A 14,610-nucleotide genomic window follows, 5' to 3' on the forward strand; every position below is an offset into this window, starting at 1 on the left:
AGCCCCTGGGGGGAGGGGAGGCAGCATACAGGTGTGTGATGGGGGACAGTCAGTATCTAGCTGACAGCTGGCCCCGCGAGTCTCTACCCTTTCATCACTAAGCCATCTCACAGTCACACTGGGCTTTTTTCCCCGTTCATGAGGATGCCTGCTCTTTAGTCCCCAGGCTTGTCTGGGGCCCACCATCATGTTCAGGGATGCCTGAGCACTTAGAGGGTTTGCTATAAGTGAGGCTCAACTTTGCGGGTATCACAGGAGGTAACAGCTATCATATGCAGAGGCCTACAGGGCATTCCACTCAGGTGGAATCTGCCTGATTCTCCTAGCCACCGCAGTTCTGACTCCATGGGAATGAATGCCTGTTTTGGCCTTTGGAAGGACAGAGCAGCCACATGGCCTGGGCTCCAGGGTTACTAGGCTGGTGGCTCGGGCTTTGACTGTGCTTTGGCCTGCTGCAGTAGCTTCCCCTCCACCCCTTGAAAATGTGCTGCAGCTTTTGGAGGAGTGGCTTGACACTCCCTCTGAGCCCTGGGAGCTAGGGCTTCCTCGGAACCTTAAAACGTTGTACTACTTTGCTGTTGTGAAATGGGGTGGAGAGGGGTGACAGAAAGCCTGGGCCAACGGAAGTCAGAAAAAAGAGAAAATGGATAGCCAAGCATGGCCACACACACCTGTAATCTCAGTTTCTTGGAGGGAAGACACACAAGTTCAAGGTCAGCTTGGGCAACTCAGCAAAACTGTCACAAAATAAGAAAACATGGGAGCTGGAGAGATGGCTCAGTGGATAAGAGCCCTGTCTACTCCTCCAGAGGTCCTGAGTTCAATTCCTAGCAACCACACAGTGGCTCACAGCCATCTAGACTAGAATCTGATGCTGTCTTCTGGCTTGGAGGTGTATACAGAGATAAAACACTCATACAATAAATAAATCTTAAAAAAAGAAAGAAAGAAAACATGGGCCAGCAATATGGTTCACTGGGTCAAATCGCTTGTCCCACAAGCCTGAAGATTTGAGTTCTATGCCCAGAGCCCACACTGGAAGGAGAAACTGACTCCAGGAAGTCGTTCTGACCTTTGCATGCAGGTCACTGCACACACGCACACACACACACACACACACACAATAAAACAGAACAAACAGCAAGTAAACAAAACCCCCCAAAAGCAAAAGACATTGAAGAGTCATTTTCATGGCATGAGGGACAGGACTCTGGGGAGATGGAATACACAATACCCCACTTCAATGTTTACTCAGTTTAGAATTCAAGTCCCTGTTTTGTACCTCGTTCCAGTCATTCTGGTGACACACTGGCTGGCTGAAGTGGTCCAGGAGTGAGCTTTAGGAGACACCGGGCCCCTCCGAGCTCCAGCTTCCTGATCTGCCAAGTGGCACCTAACACGTCAATGAGAGGCCTGGCCTGAGTGCTAGACGGCGTCTTCACCACTACCTACATGGCAAGCCTTGGAGGAGCTGGGTGGGATGCTCTGCAGGACGGTCCTTCAAGCCAAATTGTGACGGTTTCATGAAGTCAGCTGGGCGAGCTTGCAGACTGTCAATGAGCTCGTTGCCTTGCTGACCTTCCCTTCTGGAAGAAGATGGGGAGGACCCTGGACCCACCTCTCCCAACCAGCTGTGTGCACGTCTGCCCTAACTGCCTGTGGCCTCAGGGTCTTGGGAAGGGGCTCCATCTATGTAGCCATCTCATTTCCAGTGACACTGTTTTGGATTTCCCCATGCTCCCTGTGAGTAAGCTCAATAAAACTCACTGGTTCCCCGGGGGTGGGGGTGGGGGACCTTTGCAAACTTTGTGTTTGGGACCTTAGAGAGGTGGGTAGATGTGAGTTCCCCCACCCCCACCCCATACACCCTGGGCAAAGATTTTGGGGACATGTGCATGATCTACAAAGTAGCCTTGAGTTGATATATTCTTTCCTGCAATGAAGGTGTTATTTTCTGTTACTGTAACAAAGACCCGAGGCTGGATAGTGTTTACAGAGGTTTAGGTAGTTGACTTAAAAATGTGTGCTTAATGGGCTGGAGAAATGGCTCAGAGGCTAAGAGCACTGGCTGCTTTTCCAAAGGTCCTGAGTTCCCAGCAACCACATGGTGGCTCTGTAATGAGATCTGGTGCCCTCTTCTGGTGTGCAGGCACACATGCAGGCAGGACACTGTATACATAAGAGATAAATAAATCTTAAAAATGTGTATGGATGGATGGATGTTTTGGCTGCATGTCTGCATGCACTGCCCACAGATGCCAGAAGAGGGAGGCAGATCCATTGGAACTGGAGTTATAGGTGCTTGTGACTCATCCTGTGGGACTCAAACTCCAGACCTCTCAAAGAACAGTAAGTGTTCCTAACTGTTCAGCTATCTCTCAAGCACTTTTTTTTTTTTTTTTTCTGAGACAGGATTTCTGTGTAGCCCCAGATGTCATGGAACTCACTCTATAGACCAGGCTAGCCTCAAACTCACAGATATGCCTGCCTCTGCTGCGATTAAAGGCCTGTGCCACTTTGGCCCAGGGATTTTTTGGTGCTGGGATGGAGCCTGAGGCCTCGCAAATGCTGGGAAGTATCTAACTGGCGCCATATCCCAACTTTCAAGCTTTTTCTTTATTCTTTATGCTTGAAGCAGGATCTCACTAGGGCTGGCCTTGAAATTGCTCTGTAGTCTAGGCAGCTCTAGAATTAAAAATTTTGTCTCTGCTTTCTAAACAGCTGGGGTTACAAACCTGTTCCCCTAGGCCTAGTTTATTCGGCTGCTTAGTCTAGGAGCTCCTTCTGGCTGATGGTTGGCGCACGTGAGAGAAATCTGTTGTGAGAAACCGAGCCAGAAAGGCCAGGCTTGACTACAGACCTCAGCCCCTGGCAAGAACCGCAGTATGTCAATGACCCAGCCATTGCCTCAATCTTTCCCAGGACTGCCTGCTACACAGGAAGCCGTGCTCCCAGCACATGAGTAGCCAGGGTCAAGCCATGTGCAGACTCCAGCAGGAGAGCGTTTAATGAGCCCTGCTGCTCCATGACCTGTAAAACTCTGCTTTCTCCAGACCAACCTCATGGCTGACTCTCTAGTTCACAGCTTCCAAACTGGAGGGAGGCATCTCTTTCCACACACGAGCTGGGGTGGGAGCAGACATCAAAGGAGGGACTGACACCCCGGTGCCTTAAACACACTGGACTACATGCTCAAGGTGAGATGGTCCTGCGGTCCCTGAGGCAGGGGCATTCTAGAAAGGACCAGGTTGAAAAGACGCGCCTGTGTCTAGGCGGGTCCTTACTTTCTCAGCTGAAACAGTTGCCTTGGCCAGGCCTGGAACTCATGATGTAGACCTGACTGGCTGAGAGATCCCCCTGCCTAGTACTAGGACTAGAGCTGAGTGCGACCACGTCCACTGAGGCAGCACCTTTCTGCCACCTGGAGCTAGTGTCCAGCTTTGTCCCCAAGTGGGAGGCGGGCACAGAGGCAAAGCCAGCTGCAATCCCTGGGATCCGACGACTCCAAGCCACAGCTGTGCAGTGGCTAGTCTCCTCTTCAGTCCCCAAAGAAAACCAGCTCTGCAGCGGGGCCCCGGCACCAGGAGTGAGCGCTGATGTCTTTATTAGACTCAAATGCTGCAGTACAGGACAGTACAGAGCGGTACATGGTTGTGCTTCCATTCTTCAAACACTGAGATTCGAGAGTTTCAACTTAACAAGTTTCAAGACAGACTAGATGTTTTTTTTTCTTTTAAATATCAGTTTGAGAAATTATTTATATAAATAACATAAAGGAAACCCCACATGTTCGACAAACAAGGTCCTGAAGCATGAGCATTGCTTGACCAGAGGGAAAGGATAAAAGAAACCATTACAGAAATCAACCAGGGCTACTAGGATTCAGTCCTAACGGGAGAAGGGCAAGGGGCAGGATCTGAGAACTAAGACTCTACAGCCAGGAAGGGAGGAGGGCACAGGTCACCTGCAGTAAAGGCATACACCACGCTTGCGAAGACAGCACGAGACACAGTAATACACACAAGTCTGTGGGAGGGAGGGCCAGGGGCTGGGCTGGGGACGTTTTTTGTGACTTCCACTGTCTTTATGTTTCACGACTGCAGCAGCAGAGTGAGTGCCATGCTCAGGGAGCCGCTGCGTCCTGAGGATGGAGGCCATCCTTCCAGCATCTGCTTCTGGAATTTCTGCTTGATAGCTAGCTATGTTTTATACAGCAACGATTTTTAATACAAAGAATAAAATGATCATTGTTTTCCTACAACCACAATGACACGACTGTACATTACACAAAACTAAGATTGATGAAGTATCTTAAACTGAGGGTACTCTGAGCAGCAGGGACCCCATTCCTCAGGCCTACCTTCTATAGCAAAGCACCCTTTGACCGGAATGTCAAACCCACATCTTCCCGTTCACTCCTGACCCTTGACCTCTATCCAGGCTGACTCTGTTCAAGTGAAGCCTTGGGAAGGAAGGAGCTGGCTGTGCCTAACTCCTCCCTTGAGGACCTGAGGGTGCTAGGCATGCTGGTTCAGGCTGGAGGACTTAAGTTACAGCACTGTGGACACAGGTCAGGGCAAGCAGTGTCAGGCTCTGGAGACAACACTGGCTGGCACCCAGACTGGCTTCATGTGGACCCCCACACACACAGCTGCAACACCAGGCAAAGAGCCCGTTCCATGCTGGCCTTCAGGGGTGTCTGCTCACTGCCATTTCCTAGACTCTCTGCAGGAGAACAGGCAGTGAGCAGGGACTGGAGAGAAAAATAGATCACTTCCTCAGCCTGGAATATTGGGGGGCAGACACCTCATGATTCCCGACATGAACAGAAATGAGCCCAAACAAGCTCTGAGAAACATCCACACGTCCACCTTTTCCATACTCAAGCAATGTGCGCACATGGCACGGGGCTATATACAGGTCACAGGGTCATAAATACGGGGGATTCCACTCAGGTCAGAGTTCTGACGCTCCTGCAGTGTGGCGCTTGCGTGTGAACTTATAGTGGGATACATACAGAAGATACTCATTTTTTAAAAAACAGCACATTACTCTCTTGCTTTTCAGAGGACAAGATGGGGTGTCATCGCACAGGAGAAGAACTCAGCGCGGCAACGGGGTGGCCAGGGCGTGCAGGGATGGGGAGGCAGCAGAGTAACCAAGGTGTCGCGCTGGGGAGCTGCAGAGCATTGTGGGAAGGGAGCCAGGGTTTTGGAGGGGCGGCTTATTTTTTAACTGCTTATTTCTTCATCTGTTTTATTCAGCTTCTTCAGCGTGTCCAGCAGTTTCTGTGGGGTGAGAATGTGTGTGGATCCTGGGAAGACGGAGAAGACAGTGAGCTCACTCACCTGTTACAGCCTGAGGCTTCTTTCCCCCATTCACCATTCCCCCCAACCCTGGTATGGGTCCAGTGGAAGCTGGGAGGGGGCTGGGGATGGAAGCCTTGGGCCCTGTTAGAATAGGCTTAGGAGGCATTTAGGCTCAAGCAGGGTCCCAGGCTGAACCTAGAAACCATCTCTCAATCAGAGCCCAGTGCCATCTGCCAGGTGACTGACAGCGGCCGTGCTTTGTCATCTCTTGAAGCCGGGGAGAGAAATTTCAAATATGGCAAGAGACAGTGGCTGAGAAGGGCAGAGGCCTGTAGATATCTCTATGCAGAGAGAATGGTGCCTGGTAGGACATGGGGACCCACTGACGTCTGGGAGCCAGCATGGCGGGGTCCTCAGGTGTGAGAGGGAAAGGGCGGGAACCTGAGGCCTTACCTTGTGGAGACCGGTATTGTAAGTGATTGGAAATGCTTGCAAAAGTTTAAGCTAATGGAATCAGATATGCTTCTAGAGCAAAGCTTAAAAAAAAATTAAAATGAAAAAAATCTTAAGATGAAGGGCTTTTTCATAGAGATGTGGGTGTGCTGATGATGCGGGCTGAGTGGTCTGGACATGGGCTTAAACAGAATGGGGGTGACGGGTGGTGTGAGCATGAGGCGTGCATGCACGCGGCAGTGGGTGCAAAGCAGGGTCCTGGTGGGACAGGAGAACTAAACGAAAGATCCGTTCTTGAAAATGTGCCTCCCTGGGACCCTGGAAGCAGTAGGCCTCTGTGGGAGCGGGGACCCGAGATCCTACTTCCAGACTTCCATTCCAAGGGCAGGCACAAGGAGGCTTGGTCCCCGTGCCTCTGACCACCACTTGCTCAGTGGCCTGGAAACTTCCTGGTTAGTCTGGACCACAAGAAAAGCAACAATCTGAGAGGCGTCTTCCAGGTCCCGTCGCTACAGTCACTGTTCTGAGTGAGGTGTCCATCCCTGGTTAAGGCCTGGGGTCAAGCAGCGCGCTGCCCTGAGCGTTCCCTGCGCTGGCCCTGTACTTTGAGGCTGTGTCACCACTCTGCAGATCTGCAGCTCCTTACCCAGAGTGGATATGCTGCCTGGAGTGCTTGCGCTGCCCCTTCTGCCAGAGCACACTTCAGTGAGCTGCCGGCCCTCCTGGGAGGACACAGGCCTTCACAGCTGAAGGGAAGTCAGCATGAGCCAATGCCAGGAGGAAGGCCGTCCAGACCTCCGCTCCCTCCATGTGGCTGGCCCTGGATCCTGTGAGGAGTGGCCTAGGGCTTCCTAAAGTCAATAAGGAATGTACTGGCAAGAGAATGCCCTGCTCCTCATGCTGAAAACTGGTCCAGGAAACTGGAAGGCTCCTCTGGTCTTGAAGGCAAATTCAAACGAGCGCCTCTGGGCGGAGGCCTGTTCCAAAGTGCCTCCCCACTTCTCACATGTACATTCAGAAATTCAGGGAGGTATGATCTAGAATGTTCTGATAGTGTCTTATTCCTAACCCCTGGGCCTTCCTAGTCTTTAAGTGTAGAACTGAATCTTGGAGAACAAGTGAGGCCTCTCAGCAACAGGCCAGTTCCAGGCCTTCCCTTGATCCAGGTCATCTAAAGCTAGGTCCTGACATCCAACTAGCTGAACTGCCTTAGTACCGCAGATGGAGCTTGCTACCATCAATGCAGCAAAGGGAGTGAGGCGAGCCACGAGCTGCCTTTTGCAGTTGCCCTCATTTTTGTCGCGAAGAGGTTGGCTATACTGGCCTCCTACTCAAGAACTCAGAGGCTCTCCTCTAGTCCATGCAACTGGGTGGTTATGAAATGCCAGCAGTGGCCTCCAAAGATGAAGCTGAGGTCTGTTCAAATGCCCATCTCATGATTCACAGCCTTAGAGCTGGTCTTCTGGGTTAAGGGCTCCCGGAGCCTTCTGGGAAAGAAGCCATCCTTATCAGAGGGGTGCGAGGGGTGCTTGTATGTCAGCGCAACCCCAGCCTGCAGCACAGCAAGACGTTCTCTATAAGCACACAAAAACCTCACAAATGAGTGGGGCAGGGGTGCTAAACACCTGTGACCCCAGCACTCGGGAGACTGAGGCAGAAGCAGGAGGACCTCTGTGAGTTCGAGGCCAGCCTGGTCTATAGAGTGAGTCCAGGACAGCCAGGGCTACACAGAGAAACCCTGTCTCAAAAAACAAAACAAGTCAAAAAGAAAAAGAAACCTCAGAAGTAGCATATGCACTAAATAAGTCTAATCTAGCCCAAGAGTTCTCTCATTTGTTTGTTTCTTTTTAAAAATAACTTTTTATTTTATGTGTGAGTGTTTTGCCTTCAATGTGTGGCAGTGCATCAAAGTCTGTGCCTGGTGCTCAGTGAGGCCAGCAGAGGGCACTGTATCCCATGAAGGCACCGGGAATGGAACCCAGATCTACTGGAAGAGCAGCCAGTGCTCCTAACCACCAAGCCATTTTTCCAGCCTCTCTTTCGTTTGTTTTGATGGCTTCCTGGCCATCATGACTGGCACTACTGACCTACATCACAAGGTAAGAATGTAAAAATCTAATCAGAAGCCATTACTCATGGGCAGTCTGGAGGGATGGCTAGAGGGGACTAAGATGAGGCTTGATGGAATTGGGCTTCTTCAATGGTCAAGATTCCTTTGACCCACAGCTGCCTTGGTGAGTGGAGCTAGGAAGACACAGCAAGGCACTGTCTCCAGGAACATATGATACTCTCTGGGGACACCCTAAAGATAAGCTACAAAACCACGGCTAAGGGTCTGCACTACTCTGTCTCTGCTCACCTGGACGGTCACAACAGGAGAGTGAGTGAGTGTCTTTTTCCTCTGGCCTCACTGGTGTTAGGGCTCTGTGGCTTGCTATTGCTTCATCTCCCTTCTTCCCTTTATACACATATATTTAGATTTTTATTTATTTATTCTCGAGACAGAGTCTCAGTCTATAGCCCTGGCTGTCTCTGAACTTTCATGTAGACTAGGCTGGCCTCATACTCACACAGATCTGCCTGCCTCTGTCTCCTGAGGCCTAGGTTGACAGAAGCATGCCTCTGTGCTTTATCTCCCATTGACCTTGCTTTCCTAGGGAAGATGAGCACAGTTCGGATAGAGTTGAGGTCCAGCGCTATGGCTAACTCCATTTTCTTGGCTCATGGCTGGTGTCCTGGAGATAATATCCCTTTCCTGAGGGAAGTGCAGATGAATGGAGTAGCCTACTGCTTCTTTCAACATGGAAACCACACTAAGCAAGCCAACTTCTGGTGCTTTCTAGTCAAGCTTGGGAAGGTCCATGCCCCTGAGGCCTATCAGGAGGTTAGGGGTATGTATGCATGGCTTGAGGCCTGCATCTGCTCTACTGAAATACAGACTGCCTCTGGGGAGCCTTGGTGCAATGGTCCAGTGTCCCTGTGCTCATATTCTGTGGCCTAGGAATTCGCTCCCTACTGCTTACAGGACACTCCAACCTGGGTCACATGTCAACTTATGGGAAAAGGACTTTTCTAGGGCCCATAATAAAACAGGTAAAAACACTGAGGAACTTGTAACACAGGAGGTTCCCGACACATGTAAAGGATGGAAAGGGAGAAGGAATGAGGAGGGTGTGGAGTCTCCTAAGCCACCAAACAGACAAGGTGCCTGAGGATCAAGCTTGGGCTTATCAAAAACAGATTTTCCCTGAGGGCTCTAGACCTTATCAAGAGGGGAGAGAGAGATAGACGGGGGGGGGGGGGGAGGAGGGGGGGAGAAACAGACAGACAGACAGACAGACGGACGGGGGAGAGACACACACACAGAGAGAGGACTGCTCAAGCATAAAAGATTCCGAGCACCAAAGGAAAAGCAATTTCTTCCCATCTTCCTCCCTTTCCAAATCTTACTCATGCTAGGCAAACGGTCTACCACTAACATAGATCTTAGCTCTCTTCCTACCTTTTTAAAAACTATTTATATATAATGTTATATATGTATATTTATATATAATATATACAATGTTATGTCTGCATTATACTTGCACACCAGAAGAGAGCACCAGATTATAGATGGTTGTGAGTTACCAGCTTGTTGCTGGGAATTGAACTCAGGACCTCTGACAGCCACTGTACACAATGCTCTTAACCTCTGGGCCATCTCTCCGGCCCTCTCTTACTTTTAAAAATGGGTTATATTTTGTTTTAATCATGCATAAGTGTGTGAATGTGTGTTCATGTGCACAGGTGCCCACAGAGGTCAACAGCATCAGATTCTCCAGAGCAGGAGTTACAGGTGCTGTGAGCTGCTGAGTATCCGTGCTGGGAACAGAATGTGAGTCCCTCCGAGTGTATGATGTGCTCTTACCCACTAAGCCATCTCTCCAGCCCTCTGCTCACTTTTTATTTTGATGTAGTCTTGCTGAGTTGCCCAGGCTGGCCTTTAACTCACTCTGTAGCCCAGGTGAGCTGCCTCTTCCTGCTGAGTAGCTAGGATTGCAGCCCTGCCCCGCTGGACTGGAATAAAAGCAGGGCACAAGAGTGCGGTTTCTGCAGAGAGGGTGCTGTCACCCAGAGCGGCGGGACGGTGGCCATCCCTCAGCACTGTATTTATCCCAAGCAGAGCGGTCTGTCCCTCTGCCTTTCACTGGCCTCAAGTCTTCCATAAAGTTACTCCTTTCTCACCCTCAGGTGGTGCAGGCATTTCCCAAGGATTGGCCTTCCTTGTGTGGCCATCCTGAAGGTCTGCTGGCCTCGCTCTGAAGCTCACATACCCTTTAGGGGCCTACATCTCACCCTGGACAGCAGGCTTGGACACCATGCCTCAGACTTCCCTCAACTCCTAAGATCCTCTTTGGGGAATATTCACACAGTTACTGTCACTGGTTTAACCCCAGTGACTGTGCAGCATTCACCCAGGGCCTGAGTGAGCTGGTGTATGGAGCCCAGGGTGTGAAGGCAGCACTGGACACATTTTCAATCGGCATTAAGAACTGCAAGCATTTTCTTGGAAAAAGAAAATCAAAGAAATAATAAAGTAAAAAAGAGAAAAAGAAAGACAAAAGAGTGACAGGATAATCAAAGAAAGCCCTTCAGAGCGGAAGAGTTTCTTTCTGTAATAAGCTGCTTTTACTTTGTTTCTTTGGCTCTCACTCCATTGTTGGAGCCTGATCCTCAAAAGATACCCTAGAGGCCTCCCTGAAGTCGGGGTGTCTCAGGTCCATGAGGAATTTGGTGGGAGTGAGAATGTGTGTAGAACCTGTGGGAGAATAGAGGCCGGCTGAACGGAGGTGCCCCTGGACATGCCAACGGAGGCCCCAGCGCCCGAAACCAGAGAGGCGTGAGAGGCGAAGCATGCACAGACGCATGCACACATGTACGCAGGTGCTGGCATGCAGAGCATGGGAGGCCACACAACAGATGGTGGCAGTCTCTGGGGAGCCCCTCCATGAACCCACGCAGGCAGCTCCCTGTCCCTGGGTCTCCACCCTCCCCCTGCATAAGGAACCTTAAGGAAGGTCCAGAGGCGAAAGGAAGGTTCACCCCCAAAGCCCAGCTGTGACAGCTGCTGTCCAGGGAAGCTGTATTTGAGCTCAGAGTCCTCTAACACATGCATGCAACACATAGGCAGACGGTGAGCGGGAACACTCATGGGGCCTATGTCACAGAGAAGCAGGCACATAAACTAATCATGGATGCCCGTGGGAGCTGGGAAAGGGCGTACAGTCTTCCACAAAGCTTGCTAAGGTGATGGCCCTTCATGCCTGTCTTGGCAAGCCCAGAAGCAGCTATCTTATTGCTCTATGGTGCCTGCTTGGTTGGACAACTTGGGAGGTGCTGGGACTTGGCCATCCAAGCTGGAGAGACACAAGTGACACTTTGCTGAGGTGACCTCACCTGGGCGTATGGACAGTAGCAGGCACCTGTGAGCTGAGGGAACCTTTCTGGTTGGGCAGCTGCTCCTTTGTTGCAGCGCCTGTATGCATGGCCCATGTGGCACTCCAATGGCCCTAAAGAGGTCCACTTCCCACGGTGCCAAGCACACTCCTAGGGCCACAATCTTTGGCTTTACACTATGTCTAGTAGGTGTCCCGACAGAGGGTGAGCCTGGACAGGGCAGTGTCCATGACGGCTCCTGACAGTTAGTGGCACATACAGCTCTGATTGGAGCCAAAAAGGAGACATCTGGGAGAACCTAAGTTTCTCTGGCAGCCCTAAAGGCTACAGCTGATCCTGGAGACAGGGAGCAGGAAGTGCCTCCTGCAACAGGCCATCTTCCACTAGGTGCTTCTATTCTTCGGGAAGTGAATGGGAAATACAAGTAAGGGTGTGACGGAGCAGATGATGGGGCCTGGCTAGTGAATCTTTCTGACCCTGCCACCAGGCCAGCGGCCTTCAGCATATCTTTGGACACAGTGTCTATCTCCAACAGAGTGCTAGGACGACAGTAGCAGGACGACCATCAGGTGTGGTCCAAGGCCTGACACAAGGAAATGTGCAACTTCCCTCTCAGCCCTGCTCCGGGATGCGAGAAGGTGCCGCGAACTCTGTCCTGTCGGGTAATGACATGGCTTGGAGAGCTCCTCTCTTGTTCAAGGCGACTGCACTTAGCACCGTCAGTGTACGGATCTGAGACTATGTCCCGGCCCTTTCCATCCCCAAATGCTGTCTTTCAGCAAGAGACACAGTAGGGCAGATATCCCTAGCTCCTGACATTTACAAACTTGTCGAGGGCCAAGTTTTGCTGGGGTGAGGGAGGACCTAAGACAGAATGCGACACAAAGCATGGGATGGAGTGACAGTGCAATGAGGCAGCAACTCAGGAAGAACGCATGCCTTGCTCACCTATCAGCACTTCCCACTTGCCGTTGGCCTGGGTCACTTCGTAAGCACAACGCATCTCGTTCAGGCTTACGCCCCCGAGGATGAATATAATGAGACGGGGCCCACTGCGGTACTCTCCGGGAGCCTTATTCTTGTGCCAGTGTCCATAGCGGGCGCTGAGGGAGAGAGACCAGTGACAGGTGGGTGACTCGGCATCCAGATGTGAGCCGTACTGCTCATCAGGGCTGGCCAGGCTGAACTGCGATGCGGGGGCCTGAGCTGTGAGTGCCACGCTCTCAGGACCACCCAGGTGCCGAGACTGCTCATTCAGCAGCTCGGCCTGCATGCTTCTCATTCAGATGCTGGTTTCATATCAGGCATGGTCCCAAGCTTGTCTGGGACTCTGCATCACTGAACAGTGGGGAGAGGCAGAGGGCTGCATCAGGTTGGCACACCAATCACATGTAAAGAGGCTTTGTGGAGGCCAGGCTTCCTGGTACTGTATCCACAGGGAAAGGCACTTGTCCCTAAGAAGTCAGAGGCTGACAGGGTGGGGATTGCTGAGTGCCCCGGGACAGGACAAGGGCCACAGAACACTGCTCAGGCTTTGCCAGAGACATAAACAGCAGATGGCTCTTCACTGCTAGACCTCCCCAGCCCGGGACTTCCTCAGCGGGGACTGAGACTCAGATACTAGGAGAGATGGGTTCTGCAGGCTAAGAAAATGGACAACATGAAAGGGAGGAAGCAGCTGGGCACTATCAGTCTGGTCCACGGACAGCCAGACTAGCAAGGGCAGCACTTGGAGGCTGTAGTTCAGTCCACATTTGGCAAAGGGCTTTTTCACCTTTGTTGCCATCTGAGGGGATGCCATTGACACAGGAGCCACTACAGACCTCTGGCCTAGGCCCAGGCAAAGGCCGAGGGTGAAGACAGAAAGCCAGAAAGCCAGAGACAAGCCAGAGAAAAGGGACAGTGGCTCGTATTCTAGGGCGTTGCTGGTTACGGTGGAGCACACCTGTAATCCCAGCCTTGGGAGGCAGAGCTCACATGTGGATTTCTGTGAGTTGAAGGCCAGACTGGCCAATATACTGCATTCCAGGACAGCCAGAACTACACAGTGAGATCCTGTCTCAAAAACAAACAAGCAAAAAAACCCAAAAACAAACAACAACAAAATAAAAAAACCAAAAACACAAAAAAACCAAGCCGGGTGGCAGTGGCTCACACCTTTAATCCCCCACTTGGGAAGCAGAGATAGGTGGATCTCTGGGAGTCTAGGACCAGTTTGGGGCCAGCCTGGTCTACAGGGAGAGTTCTAGGACAGCCAGGGCTACATAAAGAAAGCCTGTCTCAAAACAGAACAGAACAATAGGAACAGAGGGGTGTCAACACTGGGAGCCACAGCTGATCCTTCTCTCTATGAGCACTGACAAGGCTCCAGGCTCACAGCTCAGGAGCTGCTGTCTAAATTCTAGTCAGCTGGCAGGCACCTGGGCCATTTCCATGCTAGGCTACTATGAACAGAACTACTATGAACACTGAGCTTCCATGATTAAACAGATGGTTAGCAAACATCAAAGAGGATCACTCAAGAAAGACTACAGATTACAGGAGGGGCTGTGAAGTTTTTCTGGTTGCAGACAGCATGTGAGAGGGTGTGCGTGTGTTTGTGTGTGTGTATATATGTGTGTGTGTCTGTGTGTCTATGTCTATGTGTGTGTCTGTATGTCTGTGTGTATGTCCATGTCTATGTGTCTGTGTGCAAATACAGAGGTTCTGAGGCACAAGCAGGCCTGGCTTGTTCAAAGATGAGCAAAGAGGTAGTAGCTGAGGCAGACAGGGCGGATGAAGGAAGAAGGGCTGGGAGCCAAAGGGAGAGCCATATGGCCTGCTGTGAACCTGGGCCTGCTGCACGCTGGCCACAGTGGAGGGTTCTGATGGCACAGGCCGTTCTTAGCCAGATCACCGCACAGAGTCCCCCTGCTTTCCCCGCATCTACCCACCTGACAGCAGTGGTGCTAAAGGAAGCAGAGGAGCGGGTGGAGATATACGGGTAGTGTTTTGTATCCAGTTTGTCTTCAATAGTGTCCTAGAGAGGAGAAAGACAGATATCAGCCCACTGCCTGCTTGAAAAGGCTGATAGAAGCTAAACCAAGAGGATGTGAAGAAAAAGTCAGGCAGCGACCACATCAGCAGCAGGCCCTCTTCCTGTGCCTGCTGCCACTGCCAGGGGCCCAGCAGAGGGCAGGGCCTATGACACTCATTTGGTAGCAGGTTGTTAGACTGCCTGGCCCTGTGGGTTACTCTAACCGTCAGACATACAAAGCACCACCTTCCCCTCATCTCTGCAGTGTGCTCCATTGTATAACTCACTGTGTCCACTACATCCCTGACATGTGCTGTCAGCCTGGTGAAAGCTGCGGTGGGGTAGAGCCTGCCCTGCAGTTTGCCAACGGCCTAATTGTCCGGTGGGTAGATTCTG

At 51.4% G+C, this 14,610-nt stretch overlaps 1 protein-coding gene across 2 annotated transcripts in view; it reads right to left on the reverse strand.

Annotated features, from left to right (window-relative positions):
• Nucleotides 1-3,587: 3,587 nt before the first annotated feature.
• Stxbp1 (syntaxin binding protein 1) overlaps nucleotides 3,588-14,610 on the reverse strand; it is a 58,881-nt gene continuing 47,858 nt past the window's right edge. The window contains exons 17-20 of one of the 2 annotated variants that reach the window (XM_021661695.2): nucleotides 14,132-14,217; nucleotides 12,147-12,301; nucleotides 10,435-10,560; nucleotides 3,588-5,314 (exon numbers count right to left, since the gene is read on the reverse strand). In XM_021661695.2, coding sequence (XP_021517370.1) covers nucleotides 10,451-10,560; nucleotides 12,147-12,301; nucleotides 14,132-14,217 — 351 coding nt within the window. In that variant the 3' untranslated portion in view covers nucleotides 3,588-5,314; nucleotides 10,435-10,450. The remainder of the gene's footprint in view (nucleotides 5,315-10,434; nucleotides 10,561-12,146; nucleotides 12,302-14,131; nucleotides 14,218-14,610) is intronic. The other variant, XM_021661777.2, reaches the window with a different exon arrangement.

Source organism: Meriones unguiculatus, chromosome 8 (assembly GCF_030254825.1).
Source record: "Meriones unguiculatus strain TT.TT164.6M chromosome 8, Bangor_MerUng_6.1, whole genome shotgun sequence".
NCBI classification, from domain to species: Eukaryota; Metazoa; Chordata; class Mammalia; order Rodentia; family Muridae; genus Meriones; species Meriones unguiculatus.